This window comes from Haliotis cracherodii, unplaced genomic scaffold, assembly GCF_022045235.1.
Source record: "Haliotis cracherodii isolate W230 unplaced genomic scaffold, xgHalCrac1.p SCAF_6, whole genome shotgun sequence".
NCBI lineage: Eukaryota > Metazoa > Mollusca > Gastropoda > Lepetellida > Haliotidae > Haliotis > Haliotis cracherodii.
Genome location: NW_027266319.1, coordinates 61,389,231 through 61,417,200, shown reverse-complemented (window position 1 = coordinate 61,417,200; position 27,970 = coordinate 61,389,231). Strand labels below are relative to the sequence as shown.

Sequence of the window (27,970 nt, the reverse complement as noted above, 5' to 3'; positions counted from 1 at the left end):
TCCCATACATTGTACAGTAGACACTTTATTCTAGGGTTGTTCCCCGTACATTGTACAGTAGACACATTATTCTAGAGTTGTTTCCCATACATTGTACAGTAGACATTACTCTAGGGTTGTTTCCCGTACATTGTACAGAAGACACATTATTCTAGGGTTGTTTCCCGTACATTGTACAGGAGACACATTATTCTAGGGTTGTTTCCCGAACATTGTACAGTAGACACACTATTCTAGGGTTGTTTCCCGTACATTTTACAGTAGACACATTATTCTAGAGTTGTTTCCCGTACATTGTACAGGAGACACATTATTCTAGGGTTGTTTCCCATACATTGTACAGTAGACACTTTATTCTATGGTTGTTCCCCGTACATTGTACAGTAGACACATTATTCTAGAGTTGTTTCCCATACATTGTACAGTAGACATTACTCTAGGGTTGTTTCCCGTACATTGTACAGTAGACATTACTCTAGGGTTGTTTCCCGTACATTGTACAGTAGACATTACTCTAGGGTTGTTTCCCGTACATTGTACAGTAGACATTATTCTAGGGTTGTTTCCCGTACATTGTACAGTAGACATTATTGTAGGGTTGTTTCCCGTACATTGTACAGTAGACATTATTCGATGGTTGTTTCCCGTACATTGTACAGTAGACATTATTGTAGGGTTGTTTCCCGTACATTGTACAGTAGACATTATTCTAGGGTTGTTTCCCGTACATTGTACAGTAGACATTATTGTAGGGTTGTTTCCCGTACATTGTACAGTAGACATTATTCGATGGTTGTTTCCCGTACATTGTACAGTAGACATTATTCTAGGGTTGTTTCCCGTCCATTGTACAGAAGACACATTATTGTAGGGTTGTTTCTCATGCATTGTACAGTGGATACATCATTCTAGGGTTGTTTCCCGTACATTGTACAGTAGACATAATTCTTGGGTTGTTTCCCATACATTGTACAGTAGACATTATTGTAGGGTTGTTTCCCGTACATTGTACAGTAGACATATTATTCGATGGTTGTTTCCCGTACATTGTACAGTAGACATTATTCTAGGGTTGTTTCCCGTCCATTGTACAGAAGACACATTATTCTAGGGTTGTTTCTCATGCATTGTACAGTAGACATTATTCTAGGGTTGTTTCCCATACATTGTACAGGAGACATTATTCTACGGTTGTTTCCCATACATTGTACAGTAGACATTATTCTAGGGTTGTTTCCCGTACATTGTACAGGAGACAGATTATTCTATGGCTGTTTTTCATGCATTGTACAGTTAACATTATTCTAGGGTTGTTTCCCGTACATTGTACAGGAGACAGATTATTCTTTGGTTGTTTTCCGTATATCGACTGTAGACACATTATTCTAGGGTTGTTTCCCATACATTGTACAGTACACATTATTCTAGGATTGTTTCCCGTACATTGTACAGTCAACTCATTATTCTAGGGTTGTTTCCCGTACATTGTACAGTAGACACATTATTCTATGGCTGTTTCTCATGCATTGTACAGTAGACATTATTCTAGGGTTGTTTCCCGTACATTGTACAGTAGACACATTATTCTAGGATTGTTTCCCGTACATTGTACAGTGGACACATTATTCTAGGGTTGTTTCCCGTACATTGTACAGTAGACACATTATTCTATGGCTGTTTCTCATGCATTGTACAGTGGACACATTATTCTAGGGTTGTTTCCCGTACATTGTACAGTAGACAATATTCTAGGGTTGTTTTCCATGCACTGTACAGCAGACTTATAATTCTGGGATTGTTTCTCATACATTATACTACTAGACATTATTCTAGAGTTGTTTCTCATGCATTTTTTAGAAGACTGAACGTGTGTGCTACGTTCCTTTTCTCTCCGTTGTGTCTTAAACGCGTGTCACCACATTAAAAAAAGTATCATCAGCAGAGTGAGTGAGTTGGGACTAACGCCGCTTTTGACAGTATTCAAGTTATATCACGGCGTGTCAGCTTATGTGGGATGAAATCCCGAAGTGATGCAGGCCTCAGACGTTTACTACTTTGGTGAAACCCACAAGCACGGGTATGGTCCTGACAAACTAGAAACATAATCGGGGCGAACCGGGATTCGAACAATCACAGGTTTCTAGGGTGCCTAAGGGACGCAACTCTGAACAGCCAATTGTGGCGCTTCAGACAATTGGGCCTAGCGTGCCTCATCCTCAGTAGGGCACTCATATATGTTTTGTACACTAGTATATAGCAACGTCCCTGTTAACATTGATATTATCTGTTTGCCAATAACATAGCCACACCCGTAACTCGAGCTCTTTTACAGAAGTAGAGATTTTGTTTGCTCACGATCGTTTACTTTTTTATTCATCTTGGTAATCAAAAATATAGATAGTTATTGCTGCTACTTTAAATGTATAAATAAAACGTTATAGCCAGAGTGAGTGAGTTTGGTTTAACGCCGCTTTTAACAGTATTCCAGTTATATCACGGCGTGTCAGCTTAATGTGAGAGGAAAGCCCGAAGTGATGCAGGTCTCAGACGTTTACCACTTTGGTGAAACCCACTAGCACGGGTATGGTGCTGACAAACCTAGAAACATAATCAGGGTGAACCGGGATTCGAACCCACAATCACAGGTTTCTGGCGTGCCCAAGGGACGCAACTCTGCACCGCGAATCGCGGCGCCTTAGACGACTGGGCCACCCGTCCCCCCACCCGTTATAACCAATCTCGATTATTCCCATCCAATCCACAATACACTCCTGCTTCTCCAAAGGCTTTATTTAGTGTTAACTAAGATGAGTTATCCCCCTTGTAGAAGCGTTCCACTTCATTTTTACCCAAAGAATACCCCAAATTTAAATTCATACAATACGACAGAGTAATGAAGATGATCATTGATCAACTTTTGGATTAATTGACAATGTAAAAATTGCAAATATGTTTGATTAAATGTGTGAAGAATTCAGAGACTATGATGGAATTAACGACGATTCTCAGATTAACTTTAAAGGTAAAAAGATATCATACCCTGATAACATGTTTAATATTGGTTTACATATCGTGTTAGTCATTCTTTAACCGCACCCCCTCCACTGAAGTTACAAAGGCCGAAGTGGACACACACACCTGGATCCTTCCCTGGATGAGACTCCCTAAATATTGTTGATTTCTTTGATTTAAATGTCACAAATATTTTCTAAAACGACATTTTACTAAAACTTACGCTAGAGAAAATGCAATACATACACATGAATAACACCAAGCTGGCCTGAATGACAGTGGGACTCTGCTGACAGCGAGCGAGATCACGAACAATCCAGAAGCAATAAGCTCCGCCTACTGGGATATTTTTAGTCTCGCGAATGCGCACTGGCGTTGTTTCGTCACATCCGTAAACAGTAACAGCTGTCATCTGAGATCTCGAATCCTCTGTTGCTTTCTCGATGCGTTTGCTGGAAGAATCGACGAGGTTGTGGGTCTGTTGTGTAGCTGTATATAAGGTGAGGGTTTTAACTGGATGTCATTCTGTCTTTCAGCTTCAACACTGAACACCACTAACAACAGACCGCCGAAGCAGCGCGAACTCCAAGTGTATATACAACGTAACTGGGCCATTTACATCGAACTACTTCACCTACAGCGTTGACGAGAACAAACCATCAACGACGATGTTGTTCCACGTGGTACCCGAGAACGTGTTCGGAGACCGTGCCGGGTATTCAAGACCCTGCTATTACCCGAGACACCCGTGCCGTCGACAGCAGCAGTTGAGTAATATGGGTTTCCTCCACGACATTCTCCGCCCACTAATGGTGATGTCGCACAACAACCCTGGGTCGGAAAGCTGTCACGGTAGACGCCCATGTGACACAGAAACATGTCAGGGTGTCACACGTCGAGGGGCACAGAAGGGGGAGTGTCCTTCCCAGAAACAGGTGCCGAAGTCTAGGATTGCATGCCTCGATTTCCGCGGTTTTTCTGCAGATGAAATAAAAGTGAAAGTCACAGACAGCGCCGTAGTTGTGTGTGGCCGACATGATGACCCAGGCAACTCCTTCCGGGTCACAAGAACACTTCCGCTGCCACCTGGTGTTGACAAAACGGGAATTATCTGCCGATATGTTGACGGCAAGGTCACCATTGAGATCCCCGCCTCCGCGAAAGACAGCGTGGAGGACAAACCGGAGAAGCAAGAGGATGAGAAGAAAGTTGAACACAAGGAGGAGAATATCCAAACTGACCCTACCAGGACAAGTGACACGGGCGATGATGATGATGACGACGGTGGAATGGAAATAGATAGGGAAGCCCAAGCAGCTTTTCAAGTAGGCATGGAACATCTGACGGGACTTTTTTCCAGCATCTTTGGTCTTCCTCCTGAGGAGAAGAAAGATTTGGTCATTGGGAGTCCTGATAAGAAGGAAGAATCTGCTGAACAGGCAAACACAGCTCTAGACAGAGAGGAACCTCGCCCGGAAGACGACAACACAACAGAAACGGAGTCCTTGGATGTCGAGGAAGAGAGAAGCGAGGAAGAGAAAGGGGAAGAAGGAGATACCTGCCTAATGTTGAAATATGACGAGAAGTTGTCTCTCACAGATGACGCTGATGACTTCCTGCACGTGGAGAAGCAGACGACAGGTGACAGTGCTCCAGAGCAGACGACAGTCCGTATAATGCACAAAGAGGAAGAAGTAGCACGACTGATGTCTGATGGAGAGGAAGATGTTGACAAGACTCAGGCCGAAATCGATGAGAAAGCTCCTGCCTCCTCAACATCACAATATTTCCAAATTCGGTTCGATCTGTCCAGCTACAAACCAGACGACATCCGGGTAGTTGTAAGAAGTGGTGACGTCATCGTGGAAGCCGAACGCGAGAGCACGTGTGACGGTTACAGCGAGACTGAGACACTGCGAAGGCGCATTCGTCTCCCGGACAAAGTGGACCAGTCCATGTTGACGAGTGTCCTGAATGCAGAGGGCAAGATGACCATTCAGGCGCCATTCCTGTCTCAGGCCATCAGTTGGAAGGAAGAGAAAACTGTCCCGGTTATTTGGGAGTGATTTGAGATCGTGGAAAGTTCATGACGAATATATGAATCTCAGTATTTGATCAGTTGAGGTGGTCTTATCACATTGCAGACTCAGTATTGATCTAAAAGCTTATACGTATTTATCAATGTATGTACATAAATCATATCAACAAAATATGCGTCTTGATAAATACTTACTGTTACTAAAGAGATAATCAGTTCTATGATAATGGTGTTATACGACACTGAAGGATAACATACGTTAAAGTGTACATACTTTCTAGCATTCCGCTGTACATAATCCTATAATTTCCCAAATTACATACCAAATTGTCATTTATCTTTTAAGCTTCTTTAAAGTTACATTTGTATTGTTGATACGTGTATCGTGTTTCACAAAGTAATAAATTGACATAATACATTCATCCACATCCTGGGGTTTTCATGTATGTGTATCAGGACTTGTATCCATATAAGACACACACTATGTACTTATGTAAGATAGGTACGCGATAACTCGCAAAGAATAATGAAAACGAAGCGTGGTTTATTTCACGTTGACATTAATACACGAGTGTCTGCCAGACACCATTTATCTTTCAATGAGTTGTTTTAAAGCGCAACAAACGAGCGAAAGAAAATGTTTGTTTGTTTGTTGCTTAACGCCACACTCCATAACGATATTCCAGCTATATGACGGCGAGTGGGATCGATGACATGAATCAACCAAGTCAGCGAACCTGACTACCCACAGGCCCCTGAAGCAGGATGGTGATATAACTGAAGCACTGGACCATATATATAAATAGACAAGGTACTTCACTCGCCATCTTGGCCGAAGTTGAAATCGGCTGTATCGTTTAAATTAAATGGAAATGTGTGCATGTCATGTTCACAATACCTCCCCACCTCCCTCCAAATACGACTTGCATGTCACAAACCTTTATTTTTGGCAATTTATTACCTATATCGGGCAATTTTATCGACATATTGGCTCAGTCGCGGCTGTGGCCCTCTGATTGGTAAATATCCCCATGTGCGTTTGTTATGGTTGGAGCGAGGACCAATCGCAGCACTCGATGCCATTGAGCGCGGAGATTATTTGTTTACTTCCGTGACCCACAGCCGCGACTGAGCCAATATGTCGATAAAATCGCCCGATATAGATAATAAATTGCCAAAAATAAAGGTTTGTGACATGCAAGTCGTATTTGGAGGGAGGTGGGGAGGTATTGTGAACATGACATGCACACATTTCCATTTAATTTAAACGATACAGCCGATTTCAACTTCGGCCAAGATGGCGAGTGATGTACCTTGTCTATTTATATATACTACTCAAAATTTGATAAGGATCGTAGATATTTTTCTGAATAAAAAAACAAAATAACTGCATAACTGGCAATATTGTGTTCAAGTGAAATCAAAAACGTCTCCAACACACGTGCACGTGCATTTCATGCCATGGGAAATGCGTTTCACATCACAGTTCATGCTTTTGCTACCATTGCACGATTTCCAATCAGGCAACGGTGTCTGATTCATTCTGAAACTGTAAACTCAATTGAGTGTTTACACTACGTTTATCTACGCAATGCCCCCTCAACGTGTAAGACGTCGCCTGACGACAGAACAACTGGGCAGATGTATTGGAATGCTTGATGCTGGCTATTCACAACGTGACGTTGCCAATGCACTAAACGTCAGCCAGAGCGTTGTAAGCAGGGCCTGGTCCCGACAGCAAAATTTGATACAGCAGCACACCGACATGGGGGTGGTCGTCAGAGGTCGACAACCCAACGCCAAGATCATTTTGTGGCTCTTCAGGCACGACGTCATCCCTTCTGGACAGCAACCAGCCTACGTAACGACCTCCTGAACGCCTCGGGGGTGAATGTGTCCACTCAGACGATACGGAATCGTCTTCACAATGCAGGTCTCTACTCGAGAAGGGCATGTGTCCGAATCCCCTTGACTGTTCGACACCGGCTGGAGCGATTGGAATGGGCTGAAGATCATGTCACTTGGACACGGAACGATTGGGTTCCAGTTCTGTTCACCGATGAGTCCAGGTATTGTTTGGACTTTACAGACAGTAGGCAGCGGGTGTGGCGACGACAACGTGAACGTTTCCATGATGCCAACATCAGTGAACATGACCGTTATGGTGGTGGTTCCATCATGGTCTGGGGTGGAATCAACAGAGATGGAAGGACAGATCTTCATGTCCTGGAGAGAGGAACAATGACGGGGGTGAGGTACCGGGATGAGATCCTCGATGTGTACGTCAGACCCTACGCTGGTGCTGTTGGCCCTGAGTTTATCCTGATGGATGATAACGCCCGTCCTCATCGCGCCAGGGTGGTTGAGCAGTACCTTGAGCAGGAGACAATTGTCCGCATGGATTGGCCAGCGCGCTCGCCGGACTTGAACCCGATTGAGCATGTCTGGAATATGCTGCAGGTTGCCCTTTCACGCCGTAGAGCACAACCCACGACTTTGGCAGAGCTCGGACATGCCCTTGTGGAAGAGTGGAACAACCTTCCCATTGGGAACATCCGGGTGCTTATTGACAGCATATCTCGACGTTGTCAGGCCGTCATTGATGCAAGGGGAGGTCATACTCGATATTGACACTTCATCGACTAAGTGTAATGATGGACTATCCCTCATAACTGTGTAATTCTTTCTCTTGTTTGCTGTTAACATTTTTTAATGTAATGCCTTTTGGTGTTTGCAGATTTCAAACATTCCATATTGATACAAGTTCATGCCGTTCATGAATTTTCATTCATAACATGATTAAACACGTTTCTGAGTCAGAGTCATGTCTTTTGTTATGTTTCTGGTAACTTACACACATATCACCTAGTGATCCTTATCAAACTTTGAGTAGTATATATGGGTCCAGTGTTTCAGTTATACCACTATCCTGCTTCAGGGGCCTGTGTGACTACCCGATCCCGTTAGTCGCCGCTTACGACAAGCAATCATGGGTTGCTGAAGACCTATTCTACCCGGATCTTCAAGGGTCGAAAGAAAATGGTATCTGGTTTCTGACAGACACGAGTGCAGTAATCTGTTTCTTACACACCCTAATATCGCACCACTTTAGCATCGTATCGATGCATTTTGTCTCATTCTCATGACCGCAATGGCGCATTAATACAATAAAACAGAACGCAATCATTCGCCACCACTCACCCCTTTCCGTAACCTGCAAGAAGACTCGTCCCCCTATCGATGAATGTTATGTGCGAAAATATGACAAACCAATCAGAATGCGCGCATGATTTCAAGTTCTTCGTCAAAGAATCCTTCAGAAATAATTTTTGATTTTACATATGTCTTGCATCTATAAATATACCCAAGACACAGTTAAATGTGTTCAATCATACTGTATAATTCCGCATGTCCCGATGTGCTGTAAATTGCATCTGAAATATATAAAATATATGGGGAAATATACGTGAACCAGTACGCAACGAGTTGACAATTGTTTTAGGTATGTCCGTTTGCACTAAGACGGTTTTGTTTTGATGTTTAACGCCGCACTCGGCAAAATATTCCAGCTTTATGACGGCGGTCTGTAAATAATCGAGTCTGGACCAGACAATCCAGTGATTTACGTCATAAACATCGATCCACGCAATTGGGATCGATGACATGTATCAACCAAGTCAGCGAACCTGACCACCCGATCCCGTCAGTCGCCTTTTACGACAAGCATAGTCGCCTTTTACGGCAAGCATGGGTTGCTGAAGACCTATTCTACCCCGGAATCTTCACGGGTCCTGATTATCTGAAAGATCTCTTTGAAAAGAGGTCGGGTAAGATGGGGAGATCTGTGAAAGCCTCTTCCTCTTGTTCTGTCCTGTCTGTGCAAACGTCACAGGCTGTCACAGAACGTAAATGCGAGAAAGAAATTGATTCTGTTCCTGTCATGTTCACCTTCAAATAGGCCATCCATGTCTGATCTACAGAATGATAGAAATTGCAGCTCTTAGGGAGCGCAATACTGAGTTGCAGCAGGCTCTTACCGCTCGCCATGGTGCACACTGGCCAACCTGCCTGGATGTCCCCACAAACAGGCCCCAGCTTGATGAATTTATTGCCATGGGCTGGGAGGCAATGACCGTGCTACAGTCGGCTGAGGGGAGGCTGCTGATGACTTTATCCGAGGTATGGTTGGTTGGTTGGTTTGTTTGTTTGTTGTTTAGCGCCGCACTCGGCAACATTCCAAGCTATATGACGGCGGTCTGTAAAATCAAGTATGGACCAGACAATCCAGTGATTGATATCATGAGCATCGATCCACGCAATTGGGATCGATGACATGCATCAACCAAGTCAGTGAGCCTGACCACCCGATCCCGTAGGTCGCCTTTTACGACAAGCATGGGTTGCTGAAGACCTATTCTACCCCGTCCGAGGCACATGGCAGCCAGCTGGCATTATACTCTGTCTTTGAGAGGAGATTTTCTTGCCATTTTTTTTACATAAAGGCACTTATCTTTTCTGTTATTGATCTTCTTATCTTTTCTGTCTTGATTTCTTGTTCATTGGTTCATGTGGAAAACAGCCGAAAAAAGACAATACATGTTTATTCAAGAACTGTGTTTCAAGGAACTGAACTTTCAAGAACCGAAGAATTGTATTTCACAGACTATTGATTTGTGTTTCACTGACACATTTCCCTGTGAATGACTACCTTGTGATAAAAAGAAATGTGATTTCATAATATAAGGATATGTATCGTAATTCTTGGATTCCATTTTTTTGGATACATGTAAGTATACTGAACCACAAAAGAAGCGTCACCCCAAGTGACATTGCATGAAACGTTGTCATTTACATATCTGGGTAATATTTGTCGAAGTTTCTAAAACTTAACATTACCTTGTCCGGAAAAATTAAATTTGATGATAAAAAACCCAAAGCAGATGACAATAAAACTGATCGCCCAAACGCACATGCGTCCCCCATTCCTTGCCCTCTATAAATCCACCCATATTGGATAACATTCATTCGTTACTGAATTGCTACCACATGCCAAGATTGACAAGAAATCAATGGTGTCACATTAGCTCGGTACATGGTCAAGACCCGTGAAGATTCCGGGGTAGAATAGGTATTCAGCAACCAGTGCTTGCCGTAAAGGGTTACTATGCTTGTCGTAAAAGGCGACTAACAGGATCGGGTGGTCAAGCTTGCTGACTTGGTTGAAACATTTCATCGATCCCAATTGCGTGGATCGATGCTCATGATATTAATCACTGGATTGTCTGATCCAGACTCGATTATTTACAGACCGCCGTCATATAGCTGAGTGCCGCGTAAAACAACCAACCAATTAGTCTATATAACAAGTTAGATGCTGTTAAATTGACCGTGACTGAGAAAATTTCTGAAGTTTCTAATACTTCGGTGTTGTGTGAAGTGCTTGACGTTTATTTGAATCATCATGGGCGGGGGTGCTTTTGAACAGACCGAACCTTCTGAACGTGAATTATCAAATATCTTCGCGTGAAGACGCCTCCCAAGAACTCTTCGTTGTTACTCAGTCAGCTCTACAGAATTTAACTGATCGAGTTCATTATCATGCAACACAAGAGAATTGTACGCACGCCTTAAAACTGAATGAAATAAGCAGATTTGGACATGTCGGAAAAGTTTCCTTCAGTTGTGGTCAGCATTGGGACACGTCTAGTCGTATAGAGAGGAGGGGGGGGGGGGGGGGGGGGGGAGAGGGGAGTTTCAAGCGGCGAATACTCGTATTGTTCATGACTTGTTGGACCCGTGAAGATCCGGGGTAGAATAAGTCTTAAGCAACCCATGCTTGCCGTAAAAAGCAACTTTTCTTGTCGTAAAAGGCGACTAACGGGATCGGGTGGTCAGGCTCGCTGACTTGGTTGATGCATGTTATCGATCCCAATCACTGGATTGTCTCGTCCAGACTCGATTATTTACATACCGCCGTCATAGAGCTGGAATATTGCTGAGTGCGGCTTTAAACAATAAACCAACCAACCAACATGGCTTGTTGATGGAATAAGGAATCGTGTTATAGCGCAGTCAATGAGGCTGTGTGTATCCATTGTTGAAATCTATAAATCAGAAAGAAGATTATCGAGGCATTGACATCATGACAGATACTCGTCATGGATGGTTGGTTGATTTGTTGTTTTACGCTGCACTCAGCAATATTCCAGCTGTATGACGGCGGTCTGTAAATAATCGGACCCGTTAAGATTCCGGGGTAGAATAGGTCTTCAGCAACCCATACTTGCCGTAAAAAGGCGACTAACGGGATCGGGTGGTTAGGCTCGCCGACTTGGTTGATGCATGTCATCGATCCCAATCACTAGTTTGTCTTGTCCAGACTCGATTATTTACAGACCGCTGTCATAGAGCTGGAATATTGCTGAGTGCGGCGTCAAACAACAACCCGGAATCTTCACGGATGGACATCATGAGCATCGATCCATGCAATTGGGATACGATTAAATGCATCAACCAAGACAGCGAGCCTGACCACCCGATCCCGTTAGTCTTCTATTACGACAAGCATTGTCGACCTGTTGTACCCCGGATCTTCACGGGTTCGTCATGGATGGAGAAAAAAATGCAGCTGAGAGCGACATTGTGCTTTGAGTTGCGAGACCAAGAAATGTGTTCATGCCGAAGTAGTGACAAGAGAGGATGATCCGTGTAGCCAGCGACATGATATTCGAAATTGTATGACCATCTTGATGAAAACAATGTTGAAATCAATGTTCACGCCCATGACAGAAATGCTAGTGTGAACAAATATTTATCAGAACATCGTTTGGAAGTATGTAATGCTAATGATACTGGGCATGCCACTAAAGGAATCCGAAGGGATTTAAAATATGTGTCACGGGGACCGCGAAGTTTCACGGAGTGACGTACGTGTCACGAGGAACTTTCGGACAAGTGTGCCTCCGTCAAACACATTGCTACTGGGCAACGAAAACGTGTGACGGAAGCGAACAAAAATACTTTCAACACTTGACAATATTATTGATCATTACCAGGGTCTTCGTGAACGTTGTCATCCAGATTCAAGGTGCAGGCAAAACGTACACTATCATCCGACGAAAACACTGTTGAAATCACCGAGTGCTGTTGGTATTTTGTTCGTTTGTTGTTTAACGCCGCACTCAGCAATATTCCAGCTACATGACGGCGGTCTGCAAGTTATCGAGTCTGGACCAGACAATCCAGTGATTGACAACATGAGCATTGGGATCGATAACATGCGCCAACCAAGTCAGCGAGCCTGACCACCCGATCTCGTTAGTCGCCTCTTACGACAAGCATAGTTGTTTTTTACGACATGCATGGATTGCGATAGAGCTTTTCTACACCGCATCTTTTTTCACGGGTTGATAATTTGAGAATTGCTATTCACAAACTGAATATATATCGTACACCACAGGATTACGTTTGGTGCCGTGACACACAAATGTTTAATGTTTTAATAACACTGCTCTTATGTATCACGACAAGTGTATTTCGTTCTCGTCCAGAGAATACAAGGACAGGACGAATTTGTGTGTGTTAGACTGGAATGAAAACAGAGATCGTGGACATTCCACGGTGACATTAAATGACGATGTGCTCCATCACCGAAAACGAAATGTCAGGAAGGTTTTGAAACAAAAGACGTACGCGTTTGTTGTGAAGTCGTGGAATAGTTTGATGAATATTTATTACCGTTAGTAGTGAGTGTAACGTTGCAGGAACTTACGTCCTTGTTGCCACGTGAAGATTCCGGGGTAGAATAGGTCTTCAGCAACCCATGCTTGCCGTAAAAGGCGACTTAGTTGATGCATGTCATCGTATCCCAATTGCGTGGATCGATGCTCATGATGTCAATCACTGGATTTTCTGGTCCAGACTCGATAATGAGACTCGCTGAGTGCGGCGTTAAATAACAAATCAACCAACCAAATCTTGAGACCACACGCCATACCTCATTTGGCACGCCGCCGCAACCACGAGTTTCAGCATTAAAACGCCCGTGCCCAAACTGCGAGAGCATCAAGAGACTTCTTCCAGCAAAATGGCATCAGAACCAGACAGACCGCCGTCATATAGCTGGAATATTGCTGAGTGCGGCGTTAAACAAGAAACCAACCAATGAAATGTGTGTAATCATGATGTCATATTGACCTGTCAGATTTATCGTATAAGCTCCGCCCACTAGGGTGCTGTAGTCACTACCGCAGATGACCCTCCAAGAAGATTTTAAACCTTCAGCTTTTTGTCGCCAAGAAACATACCTTAACAAACCAGATCAATTTGATATCCGTCAGAACAGTTTAGGTGGAGGTTCTTATGTCCTGGCCCCGGTTTCTCGAAACAAACTTAAGTTCAAAAACTGACTTAAGTCTGAGTTTTTACTCAAATTTGAGAAAACTCGGCAAAATGCATATCTCAAACCAAACTGAGTTCGAAACCAGGTAAAACTTATGTAAGCTTACATGGTAACTTAAGTTTTATTCGGACAAAAATAGCGATTGCTAATAGACGTAAGCGGAGATCGAGAAGGAGACAGGTTATTTCCAGGCGGCTTACCGATCGTGAAAACCCACTGGAATACATGTCGGACAATGATTTGTTCCTTAGATTTAGGTTTCGGGCGGAAACGATTCCTTACATCCTGTCACTCGTGTCCAACAGAATGCAAAGACCCACTCAACGTAACAGCCCCCTTCCATCCCTAACACAGGTACTTGTTACGCTGAGATTCCTTGCTACGGGAGGCTTTTATTCCCTCATTTCTGACTCCTTCTCGGCAATCTCTGCACCATCGGCCTTCCGGTCTGTCCGAGATGTTTGCACCAGTCTATGTTCAGCTGCTTACCGGTTTGTGAGGATGCCAACAGGATCAGATGCAGACACCACAAAACATCACCATACAGGTTTTCATTTCTCTTAAAGTAAGAGTTCATTGAAGGAAATTGGCAAAAGTAGAGTTGAAAAAAGGCTTACATTCAGTAACACAAATTTAGGGCAAAACATGAAAAACAAGCTTGCCAATATTTACTCAATTTCTTCTCGTATCTTCATTATCTAATAGGGGCGGTCGGGTAGCCTAGTGGTTAAAGCGTTAGCTCGTCACGCCGAAGACCCGGTTTCGATTCCCGACATGGGTACAATGTGTGAATCCCATTTCTGGTGTCCCCCGCCGTGATATTGCTGGAATATTGCTGAAAGCGGCGTTAAACCATAGTCACTCACTCACTCACTCATTATTTAATAAGAACATTTCCCTTGTTGTGTGGTTATTTCATTCTCAAAAACTTTACTTTTTCTGGGATTTTTCCTCGCTTGTACATGTTGAGGCCTCGTTTAATTTTGGCGCTGTATGTAGTATCCCAACCAGGGATATTAAGACATCCATGCTCCTGTCCCTGCAACACTGATGCAAAATCATATACTGCATATCAGTAGTCTGGACAAGTTGATGTGGATCACTGGATATATATATTGAGAATGTCGCCTGTGCTCATTGCTTATGAATCTTGTATTGATAGTATGTAAGGATGACCATGGCCACCGACTGGTCATACCAGCATAAGATTCATAAGAGTCCCATGCTGAACTTGTTGGTGTGTATTGGACTGGTTGCAAGCAAAAATTTGGAGGGAAAAATATTTGTGGTGAAGGGGTAGCTTGTATTTCTGCAAATACATACAAATACATCTACTTTTATACAATTGACATAAGATTTTAATGTCTTACCATTGTCACAAAAGGCACTTTCTGTTGGTGTCTGCCTCTAGGAGTAAAACTGCAGCTGAATCCCCATCTACAGCACAATAAGTAATGCAACATCAGCACATATGCAAACATGTACTTAATCCTACCTCTGATAGTTTATACCTGTTTAACTGCACTGGCACTAATATACATATTAGCTTTGAATAAACCTGTCGCCTGTAGACTACAGGAGACGCCACCCAATGAAATATTGTGTTGTTGATAAATGTGTTATGTAAACTTGAGATAAATTAATCAGAACATAATGTCTACATTTTCAAAAAACAGTTCCATCACTTAAAATACAATATGTTCATTATCCGTATACTTCGGCATTGTATCAATGGTCACGCAAGACTAAATAATCTTATGTATGTATCATAATTATTAAGAGATGTGTGTGTCCGGAGCCAAGTAACACACTAAAAGCATAAATTATGATAACTGTTGCCTAACACTGTCAGTTTCAATAAACCCTTATAGTGAGTTATGAGTGAACAATTCAAGGGAAGATGGGGATATTTATTTATGAAAATGATGAAAGCATTTATGAAATTGTGCAAACATCAATAATTAATAGCAAGTTGCATACAAAATACAAAAAAAACCAAAACAGTATCATTTGTAAAAATACATCTCTGTTTCAAGTAGCATATTTCTTCCTGACCTCATCTGCAGATATTCACACATAACTGGATTTTCTGGAATACAATTTGCTTCATTTCAGTACACAATTTTCAAATATGTCATTCACAAATTATCCAATATTTTGGCTTATTCAAAAAATTCTCACTGATCTATGTACTTTTACTGAAATAGGCTACTGTAATAATATATCATTCATTTTCAACAACATCATCAACAAAGGCAGGTCCAGAATTAAGAAAATGGGTGAGTTTTTGGCAGTGTTAATTATTTTAATGAGGGCTATGAATACGTGTAGCCGCGATGGGGTCCGACAGTCTCGGCTGGGATGCTATGTTGTCAAAGGCTCAGTGTACCCAGCAGGGTTTTCGATTTCCAACTTATACTTAGATACTACATTCAATGTTACATCTGAATATTAATGTGCATTAACTTAGTAATACGCATTTAGGACCTCGGTAATCTGCTCCCGACGACTGCACCTTGTTCTTTGCGCCAATGCCACACAGCTTGAATTTTCCAAAACAGCGATCGTGTCGCATATGTACTCCTTCAACAAGTAGCTCCCTCTCCTCGGTACAATTTGGCCTCCTCTTGCCATCATCGACGTGAAACCGTCGTGTCGCGTACGTTGACACTCATGTGCAGACAGCAAAGTCCAGTGTTTACATTGAAAACGGAAGTCAAATCTCGCGCCAAGGCAGCTTACATCACATAAAAACAACAACTGAGATCGGACTTAAGTCCTGAGTTTGCTGAGTTTGATTCGAGAAATGCAGTTTAGTAAAAAACTCAGCTGAGTTTATTTTCGCAAACTCACTTTGAGATTTGAGTAAAAACTTAAGTTTGTTTCGAAAAATCGGGGCTTGGCAAGGCAGAGCATAATCCATGGCCCTGTTCCACTTAACTCTAATCTTCGAACTGTTGCTATCCATTAACTCTGAACATAGTGTTTACATCATGTTCACTGTATCGTCCACCTTCTCCAATTATCCGTCTATCAGATTTGGTTGTGGTTGATTTGTTGTTTAACGCCGCACTCAGCAATATTCCAGCTTTATGACGGCGGTCTGTAAATAAACGAGTCTGGACCAGACAATCCAGTGATTGATATCATAGGCATCGAGCCACGCAATTGGGATACGATGACATGCATCAACCTAGTCAGCGAGCCAAGTCAGTCGGCTTTTACGGCAAGCATGGGTTGCTGAAGACCTATTCTACCCCGGAATCGTAACGGGTCTGAAGACCTATTAGTTTGCCCGAAATACACATGCAATTTTACATTCCTTAATTTCTGAAACTTGTCATCCTGCATATTCTCCGTATAAGGGCCACTTAATGTTATAAATAAAGGCGACTATGCTTGTCGTAAGAGGCGCCTAACGGGATCGGGTGGTCAGGCTCGCTGACTTGGTTTGATGCATGTCATCAATCCCTATTGCGTAGGTATCATGATGCTCATTATATCAATCACTGGATTGTCTGGTCCAGAGTCGATTATTTTCAGACCGCCGTCATGTAGCCGAGTGCGGCGTTAAACAACAAATCAACCAACAACCAAATCTGATAGACGGATATTTGGAGAAGGTGAACGATACAGTGAACATAATGTAAACACTATGTTCAACCAACCAACGATCCCAATTGCGTGGATCGATGTTCATGCTGTCAATCACTGGATTGTTTGGTCCACACTCGATTATTTACAGACCGTCGTCATAAAGCTGAGTGCGGCGTTAAACAAGAAACAAAAAGCACAAAAAACATGCTTGCCATAAAAAGCGACTAACGGGACCGGGTGGTCAGACTCGCTGACTTGGTTGATACAAGTCATCGATCCCAAAAGCGTGGCTCGATGTTCATGATATCAACCACTGGATTGTCTGGTCCAGAATCGATTATTTACAGACCGCCGTCATATAGCTGGAATATTGCTGAGTGCGGGGTTAAACAACAAACCAAACATAAAAGAAGAAGATATTTTCAGAAGCAAGATACTAACAGATTGCTCACTCAGTTGATTTGTTAGTTGTTTAACGCCGCACTTAGCAATGTTCCAACTGCACTACCGTGCCATTAGTTTCTTAGGACACTTGAGATATCGCAAGTTGGTCAAAGGACCATCGCATTTGGTTTAGCACGTCCAACTTTCGACCCGCGAAATGCTATGATGCGAAAGAAAACTTTGCCCACAGATTGATGACGACATCAAGTGTCGCGTGCTGCATGCTTTGAAATGGTTGTCTCCGTTTCTCGCGATATCTGCCGCTGACTTTATGATTGTTCGGATAAGGAATATTCTGTCGCCTGACTAAATAAGTTATCATAGACCTGCATTTGAATGGTAAATCCTGCAGAGAAATGAGTCAACCACCATATGGGCACAGTGCATGGTGTGATTCATTCATCACTTTAGCGAGAGAGGAAGTTTGGAAAATCACCCACGAACTGGTAGAGAATTCTGAGCAACCGTGACAGAGGTGTGTTGATTCATAGTGTCAAAGTCAATAGACGATCCTTGTTTACAGTAATTACTAACAATTTTAATAGGGTCCTGATAGCGGGTCTAAAAGGGAGCAAGCAGTAAAATTTAGGGTACTTTTTCATTAAGCAGTACTTCTTATTCTTTTTCAATGAAATCGTCGCGAAACATTTTTGGGGTCGCATATTTCTTTCCCCAAAATGCCAAATGAATTTTTCAACAAATATTATATTATCACCAGGTTATTTTACCTACATTTTTCTACAAAATTCATCAATACTTTTGGACAATATTTGATATTCCTACATAAGTGCATTTCATAAATAACCAGCTGAGAACTGACATAGATAAACAATTTTAATTTTGAAAAGTCCTTAGAAGGGGGGTGGGGGGCCTTGTCAAGGTGTATATAATATTGCAAAACATCACTTCCTGCATTGTAAGCATGTATGGACTGTGGATAAAAATTTAAAAGCTTTTCTAGTTTTGTTTTTTCTATTTCAGATCAGAAAATGAAAATTATTTGCTTGTAGCGAAGATGATTACCTATCACCAAACATTATTTGTGCCACAGTGAAATTATCACAGGGGGCCTAGGCCTACAAGATCACACAAAATCTATGTGAAATAACGTGTAGGACCAGACTGACAAAATGATTGAAAACCGAACATAGACATTCACTTACCGTTCAACTCGTTCGATGTAGGATTGTTGACAAAGTCTTGCAACTCAAGCTGCCATTGGGACTGCGTAACTTCAACAAAATTTCTCTTTGTGTCTCTATTGTACCGTAGAATTTTTCATCCATTTTTTTCTTCTGAAATCCCGTGAAGGATTGTACATGTTTCTTGAACTTAACAAAGAGTGCCAACAAACAAACAAACAAACAAACCGAGTCACACAGATCATCACTGTCAAAATTTGTACTGTTGGTTGGTTTGTTGTTTAACGCCGCACTCAGCTATATGACGGCGGTCTGTAAATAATCGAGTCTGGACCAGGCAATCCAGTGATTGACATCATGAGCATCGGTTCACGCAATTGGGACACGATGACCTGCATCAACCAAGTCAGCGATCCTAGCCACCCGATCCCGTTAGTCGGCTTTTACGACAAGCATGGGTTCCTGAAGACCTATTATACCCCGGATCTTCACGGGGTTGTACTGACCCTAAAGAAGATGAGGTTGAATGCTACACATGAACTATTGGGCTTGATATTCCTTGTCACATGGTTTTAAAGATCTTTTTGAATACACTGGATGTACTCCGTGTGATGTTGGAGCCCCTTATAGTGTGGCTAGACCGAGAAACTGTGAGAATGACCATGCCAATGGAATTTAGAAGGTATATATGGAATCAGAAATTGTGCGGCGTTAAAAACGACAAACCAACCATTTCGGCTGGTTCGATGCTCATGATATGAATCACTGGATTGTCTGGTCAAGACTCGATTATTTACAGACCGCCGTCATATAGCTGGAATATTGCTGAGAGCGGCGTTAAACATCAATCCAATCCAGTGTCTTCTTGTTGTATTCCCCAGCGAACCTGTGGGCTGCCGGGTTGTATGTGCACACTAAAACGTGACGTCATTGCCATCTGGCCACCCGATCCCCTTTGTCGCCTTTTACGACTAGTATGGATAACTGTAGAACAATTCAAGTAAAAACATTTATCATATCATGGGTAGGTTTCTCGGCAGGATAAATTCAACGGTTAAAAACGATATCCTTTTGGGTCGTATGCGGATAGAGATGCAAATATCGAAGGTCAAGTAGGGACTACTTTAAGTGTTTATAAACAAACATTGCGTCGCCCTTGTCATTCGGCGATCGAGTCAGTATTAACCAACGGGAATCTGGATAAACTATAGCTACAGGGAGAATTGCTATCATTATCAAAATAACAGTCTGATATACTGAAAATCAGTGTCTGCCTGTGACGTAGCTAAGGAATTTTATAAGTTTTGGTAACTTTGAAGATATAAATGTCGATACAATTTTGCGAGGGCACTAAGCCTAGCCAAGCGGGATCAGTGGCCACATCTGTGCTTGTAGACCTGCGGCTTGAAAACTTTTCCACAAATAAAAATAGTTGGATTTGGCGGAAATATGTTTGAATTGTTACCTTTGTTTCGTTTTGTCGCTGTGTGTACATCTGACTGCACTTCTTAACGTTATGACAGGACAGGCCGACTGTCTCATAGACTAGGGTGAGAATAGCTTCCCTTTGACAAAGGGCAGTTACTCTAGCGGACAGACCGATGGATTGCCGCGAAAGACAAGTAAAAACAATTGTTGTTTTGCGTATATGTTGCTTAGCTACTGTATAAGAAACAGATTTCAGTTGGAACTATTTTGGCTACTGTCACTCTCCGACTGACACATCACTTACCCTGTGACGTAATAAATATCAATGCGCGCATTCCAGGAAACTCACAATGTTTCGGTGATGTTTCCTAATGCAGGATATTTACCATCCCCAAACACACTCGCGTGATAACCTCTATGTATTTTGAACTAGCTCGCATTATGGTATAGTATATCTTGCGCACTTTTCAGTAAGTAATGTGGAGTCTGGACTGAGATACAAACTAACTCATTATAAGATCTAAATCAACTATCCCGCGACATGGGCCAAAAAGAACACAGCTTCCCTTCAGTCTTACTTCGATGATATCAATTGTGTGGACCCATGAAGATTCCGGGGTAGAATAGGTCTTCAGCACCCCATGCTTGCCGTAAAAGGTGACTATGCTTGTCGTAAAAGGCGACTAACAGGATCGGGTGGTCAGGCCCGCTGACTTGGTTGATGCATGTCATCGATCTCAATTGCATGGATCGATGCTCATGATACCAATCACTGGATTGTCTGGCCCAGACTCGATTATTTACAGACCGCCGTCATATAGCTGGAATATTGCTGAGTGCGGCGTTAAACAACAAACCAACCAACCACATCCTACACCTTATTAACCATTTTATGTTGCAGTATGGATAGTAGGATCAAGCTACATAGCGAGGGCCGAGCAGTTTGTTTCCCGGCATCATATGCGCCCAACTGATTGTTTGTGGCAGGGGAGAGGTGGCCGCAGATGGGAGGATCTTAACAAGGAGGTGGAGGCACAAATGGCCACACGTAAACATCCGAAAGCCATAATTATCCACCTCGGGTCCAACGACCTCTGTACCTTGAAATTTATACGTCCCTTCTCCGGATACAGCTACTGATGCCATCAACCAAAATCATCTGGTCAAACGTACTGCCGAGGAGGCACAGGATGGGAGTACATTCTTACTCCGCCATCGACAAAGCCAGGTCGACCCTCAACCGGCGTGTCGGCAACCGAGTTAGGGAGCTCGGAGGTACTAGTATTCAGATTCACCACCCAGCCATCCGGGCCATATAATAGTCATATGAACATTTGGGATGGCGTCCATCTCTCCTATAAAGGTCAGCGACTCTTTGTCAACAATCTCTTGGCAGCTGTAGAGTTATTTTCGTAAAAAACTTTTGGCAGGGTAAGGTCCTTACATCCAGTGTTTTAGGTCTTGGTGGGCTATGCACGTTCGTGCTTTGGCATAGTTTTTGTGGGCTCAATTAATGAATGCTATTACATGTCATTGACATCACCAAATTTATAGGCTCCTGCTCTTCAGCGGGAACCTTCGAAGCTCTGCTCATCAGCGGTTGGGATTCCAACTTTTTGGCTTATTCAATTCCTGCCCGCTTTTCAACGGGATATGTATTTTTTTCATACCGCTATTGCTGCTGGCGAATCTGGTCGCCCATCGCTGCTGCTGGCAACTCAAGTTGCCCATTTAACTACCTTTGCTTAACTACCCGCAAGTACTGCCTCACCTAGACCTTTCACCAAATATATTCTTCTCTTATTTATTTGGCCTGCCTGGGCAACATGTCCTTTCAGGCCTGGGTTTCAATAATCCAGCTATATCCAGCGGTAGGAATAGAAAATATGGTTATGTTATGAAATAATATTAATGCGGAAGACGAATATAAGATTTATAGCAATCTGAACCCCATCTACCCAGCTGTTGGATTTTCTTCCTCGCTCACGCCATTTACTGCTGCCGATGTAGCAGCACCTATCCGAAAAGAGTGTGACGAGAACTCTGAAGTATCAATGCCACTATGAGCGAGAGCTTTTTTCAAGACAGTCTGAAATTGATATCTGGTAACAGGTGTATGGTTAAAATGAACAAATGCCTGTGTAGGACCGAGAGGACGTATCTGCAGATAATCCGACATGGCCTTGACTGGACAGAGAGGGTGTGAGGGTAGCACGGCAATGGAGATAGAGACGCCCTTTCCGCATCTGTCGGCTTTTGAATGCCGGAGTTTGAATATTACGTCAGCAACTCGCAGAGAGATATCTTGAATGGCGATTCCCGGCTGCCCTAACCTGCCCTGTACCAGCTCACCTACTCTGAAAAATCCGAAAATGCGGCGCAATACGCTGCTAAGAAAAGACGATATTCATTAGCGGAATTACATACAAAACGCAAATTAGAGATAATTAATTGAAGAAGATCAGATGTGATCGGTTTCCGAGTATCTTGGCGGGAACGCCTCTTAGACATGCCGGAGATAACTTTGTTGATAGGAAAATTGTCGCAACAGTGTACAAGGCCATGTAATTTATGATATGTTGATATTGAAGAAATATAGGTTCTGACGGTATTGATAGAGCATTGTCTCACAGACATTGAAGCAATTAAATGAACAATGTGACTTATCGGAACTGGCCATTCATCCCTCAGATCATGGGTAGAACGGAAGTGCTGAAATGCTCTTAGACCCGTTTGGTAAGATGACCAAGTATTGCTTGTAAAAGACAGCCGTAGCAGTCTCATGGCTTCAGCTTCTAAATCCCCCAAATATTGTCTGGTGGTGGTCTGCAGTTGGAGCTACTTGTCGGAAGTGGTCCAGGGTAACAACAAGTAAAATCTTTTAACGTCTTTTGGTATGACGCGGCCGGGGATCGAACCCCGGCCCTTCCGCTCTCCGGGCGGACGCTCTACCACTAGACCACGGAGGCGGTCGTAAAACTTGAGGGAAAGCAGAACAAGCTGTCTGACCAATGAAATCGTCTTAGGCCCTTTACAGGATTGTTGGGATTGTTTGTTGACAATGTACACTACCGCTTGGTTATCACAGTTGAATAAGACTTTTTTGTTAGCCAGAGACTTACCCCACAATCGCATAGACAACGCAATTGGAAATAACTCCAGTAATGTCATTTCTCTAGTGGTACCATCCTCAACCAAATAAAACTGAACTGTGAAACCTGGGGATAGCGCAGCAACCAAGAGCAGCGAAAGGCAAAAGATAGCAAGTGATGACGTCACCAGTTACGAGGTAAGACGTTGTGACGTCACCTGAAAGGAGATGGCGGGAAATGATGTCATAGTGTAAACAAGGGAAAAGTATAAACAGGAAATGGTAAAGAAGATGGTTGAGCGTTTGAATAAACGCATTTAGTGTAGAGCACTAAATGGTAATATTGCTGAGTGCGGCGTATACCGCGAATACCCAGGTTTAAAGTCAAATAAGAAGATAAGACAGTGGAATGAAATAACATATTGATCAATTTTGGATTGATAATGTTTAAATTGCTAAATATAAGCAGGGATTACTGATAAATGTCAGATGACAAAACGAAAATCCGAAAGTATTACGTTGTCTATCACATTAACCCCAAAAGAGCATACATTGTATCACTAAGCCGATCTCAACTCCACTTTTGTTGAAAGTCATTATTTACATGCAGAGCACAAACTACTTGTATTTATTCTTTTGCGGAAGTTGGTTGAAGTAAGTCAGAGATAACATGATCAAGTATTAATTAAGCAATCAGTTATTATCAAGTTCAAGTTCATTTATTTTCAAAAACCACGTTTAGTGGTACAAGAGCATATACAGTATATAAAGACAAATGAAAAATTAATTAATACACAATGATGAAATACAGAATTAATAAATACAAGATATTATACAAGATGGCTGGAGTTAAGATTCTACTGTTCTTGTAAGAGATAATACCTTCGAGAGGTATTTTGACAGATTAATAATTTCTTTGGCGCCTTTGGTTGTAAATAATTTAACAAAGTATGGTATACTTGGATATTTTGTTATGAGAGATGGTAAGTACATTTTTCTAAAATATGTAATGAGTGAGTGAGTGAGTGAGTTAAAATTTTAAGTCACATCGGCAGTATTTCAGCCATATCGTGACTATCAATAGTTAAATAGAATACATATATTGAAACGTATGTAAAAACCTGTCAACGAGGGACAGTAAAACAACTAGACTTATCACAGCAATAAATTTAAAACTAGTATGTAATCATAAAATCAATAGCACTATACATATATATTACATTATAAAAACGGGCTATAGATCGCCAGCAATTGAAGGTAGATCACCATACTAGGGACCAAGGGGACTTACAGTACCTTTGCTACCTGCATGGACCCTAGCAGGATTTACATCATCCCTTCAGTCGCTGGCGATTGTAGATAATTTTAGCCACAATTAAAATGACAGAAATTCTACGTTTAAAAGCGTAGTAAATGTAAATGTCCTGTGAATGACACGGACTTACGATATCCTCTCAGGGGGACAATAATTTTACATTACTTTAACCCCCTTCCAGGATACTGCCACTAACAATCTCAGATATAAATTCATTCTACTAATTTTTAAAAGTTGTTATACAAAATTAAAATTTATTAACAGAATTTATGATACAATTCAATTTCTTTTAAAAAACCAATAACTAAATGAGTACTTATAGTATTAAAAAGATCCTTTATAGTATTGACCTGGAAATATTTATCCCTTGTGATGGAAAAATCAACGCAGTCAAGCAAGATATGCTTGACGGTGATTCTCTCATCACAAGGGATGCAGAACGGAGGATCCTCACCTTTCAACAAATATTCGTTGGTGAAACGGCAATGGCCAATACGACATCGTCGCAGAATGACCTCTTCAAATCTGGACTGACAACCCAAGTAGGTGTAACCAATATTTGGTTTGATTTCATGTACTTTATTGATACCTACTTGGGTGTCCCACTTCTTTTGCATTAGATCACGGATATAAGATCTAATCACGGGTTTATAATCGCTGTATGGAAGCAGAAGTGGTGACACAGATTTGTTGAGTGCTGCTTTAGCTGCAGCATCTGCCATGGTATTACCAGTGATTCCAACATGGCTTGGTAACCAACAGAAAACGATGTCGTATTGACCAGTAGCAAGCTCATTAAACAATTCAACAATTTCCATTAAAAGTGGATGCGTGGAAGACATGTTTTTAATAGCTTGAATGCAAGAAAGAGAGTCTGAAAAAATAATGAACTGTTTATGTTTAGTTTGGCTGTTGATGTATTTTAGAGCCGTTAAAATAGCATTTGCTTCTGACTGTGAAGATAGAACAGTTATATGGTAATCTGATTGAGATAGTTCTGGAACCAATGACGGCGGCGCTGGCAACAGCATCACCATCCTTGGATCCATCTGTAAATATAGAGTTATGAGTATCATACGTGCTTCGTAATTCATTATATTGCTGTTGATAAATTAATTGATTTGTGTCGGATTTCTTTAGTTTACTTAATGTTAGGTCTACCTCGGGCTTCACTATAAAATGAAATTCATCAGCAATAGAAAAAGATTTACAAAGATTGCAAGTTCTCTCACACCGTGGTAGGTTCTCCCAGCGGCCAGTTTCTATATCGGTAGATTATGATTAGATGTAATAAATCTTAGTAAAGGAATATAGAACCGCTTTGGAAAAGATAGATATGAGTCAAATTATGGATACGTTTTGAGATATTTATAATAAAGTCCTTTTGAGCTCGAGGCAACATCATTTCTCCACTTTGGGATAAATTGATCTTTAAGTATTTGTTCCATCTGTGAAGCTAGCCATTGGGTAGTACATGAGCTCGGGCTATTGAATACATACGTCAAACCAGTTCCATCTAAAATGGATTAAACCTTTAACAACCAGGGGTTTTCTAGTTTTTCATTATTCAAGGTCAAGTAAATATAGACAAGGTTTGAAAGTTTATTTACACCGTTATGGTAGGTTAATTTATGCCAAAAGGAAATGAGACGTTTGTACATCTTTATCGTGATAGGGAATCTGCCGAGTTCACCATAGAGCATAAAACGAGGGGTCGAGTTCCTTAATCCTGTAACAAGTCGAAGAAATTTTAGATGTATTTTTTCCAGATATTCAACATTTTCAAGACACCAAATTTCGGACCCATAAATTAGAATAGGTAATATCATTGTATCAAAGGCATACAGTAAACAATCCAATGGCAAATCGATATTTAGTGATTTTTTTCAACAGACTGAACATAGCTTTTGTAGCACTATCAGCGAGATCTTTAACCAGTCTTCTATTCCTATGAAATGTTATGCCTAGGTAGTTATATGTGTCAACTATATCAAGTCTTTTGTTGTTATAATAAAAAATTAATTTTGATGTGTTTGCTGGTCCATCGATATCGCGATTGCGCCGTTACAATGAAAGTTTTTACAAGGCACTATAGCTAATTACGTCTGGATTTGGCCGTTTAAGTGAGTGAGTGACTTTTAACACTATTTCAGCCATATAACTGCGAGGGATACCTAGAATGGGCTTCACACATTGGACCAATATGGGAAATCGAACCCAGGCCTTCGGCGTGACGAGCCAACACTTTCCCATTGGGCTATACTGCACCGTCCCAGTCACTCTACAGCTGACTTCTTCGTTGTTGACTGTTTACATAAACACATGCCAATCAAGTTTGAAGCGTTGTAAATTTCACGCAGGTGTTGCCATTCATGACCAAATCGTATTATTCCGGGACAAGCCGAATAGCGAGGTTACGGAAAGGGGCGAGTGGTGACGAAAGAGGTGTTGCCAGATTTGTCACGTGATACAAGTTAAACCAATCAGGGCTCACTTCCGCTGCACGAGTTTTTCATGCGCGTTAATTTCAGACGCCATAATAGAAGCAGAAGTGGCGAACATGCACCGCAGATTGTCAAATGTGAGAAATCTTTTCAAATTGAAATGAACATTAGCTTAGACACCTAATAACTTGTTATTAATACGTAAATGAATGTTTTCAAAGTGTATTTTGATGTAGCTTATGAAGGCTCTTCTCGAAGAAAGAACGTTTTGCAATTTGATTTCCTTGACCTGAGGGAATTTTTCAGAAGACTTCGAAAATTACAATAAGGTAAGTGCGGGAATATTTTAGATTAAACAATCTGTTTGTAGATATATGACATTGACAATAAAACACAATGGTTACACTACAAGTTTAGCTAATGTTCACATTTCTTTCTCACTATGCAGGCATTCGTTCTGCATGTATCTAAATAGTTTTTGCCAGGGCCGAGGTAAACAATTTCCCATTCGGACATTTTGTTCCCAACACTTGAGACCTTTAGCGGGTATCCGGGTAGGGCCGGGTAATAGGGTGGCGGGTACCGGTGGTAGTAAATTCGCAGCCCTATTTAATGCGTGAGTAAATGCGGTGAGTGAATGCATTAAGCATGGCCACTATACTCACGAGTGTGTTTACAAATACGGGTTTAACGCCGCTTTCAACACCACGCGAGTTGTAACGAGTTATTGGTATATGGACCCCGTGAAGATCCGGGTTAGAATAGGTCTTCGGCAACCCATGCTCGCCGTAAAAAGCGACTATGCTTGTCGTAAGAGGCGACTAACGGGATCGGGTGGTCAGGCTCGCTGACTTGATTGATGCATGTCTTCGTATCCCAATTGCGTGGATCCATGCTCATGATGTCAATCACTGGATTGTCTGGTCCAGACTCGGAAAGGATTCAAATAAGTTTACATTCTAGGAGACGGAAAAATAATGAGTGTTTGAATGATTAAAACGTATATTTCTATTCTGGTAAGTAATGGTCAAAGTTTGGAGCTCCAAGGCCCAACGGCT

At 41.9% G+C, this 27,970-nt stretch overlaps 1 protein-coding gene across 1 annotated transcript; it reads left to right on the top strand.

Moving 5' to 3' along the window:
• The first annotated feature begins 3,534 nt into the window (after positions 1 to 3,534).
• LOC139445651 (dynein heavy chain-like protein 2) lies at positions 3,535 to 5,389 on the top strand. The gene has a single exon (XM_071226840.1). It carries the CDS (start codon positions 3,681 to 3,683, stop codon positions 5,076 to 5,078), a length of 1,398 nt encoding a protein of 465 aa, XP_071082941.1. The 5' UTR covers positions 3,535 to 3,680; the 3' UTR covers positions 5,079 to 5,389.
• The last annotated feature ends 22,581 nt before the right edge of the window (positions 5,390 to 27,970 follow it).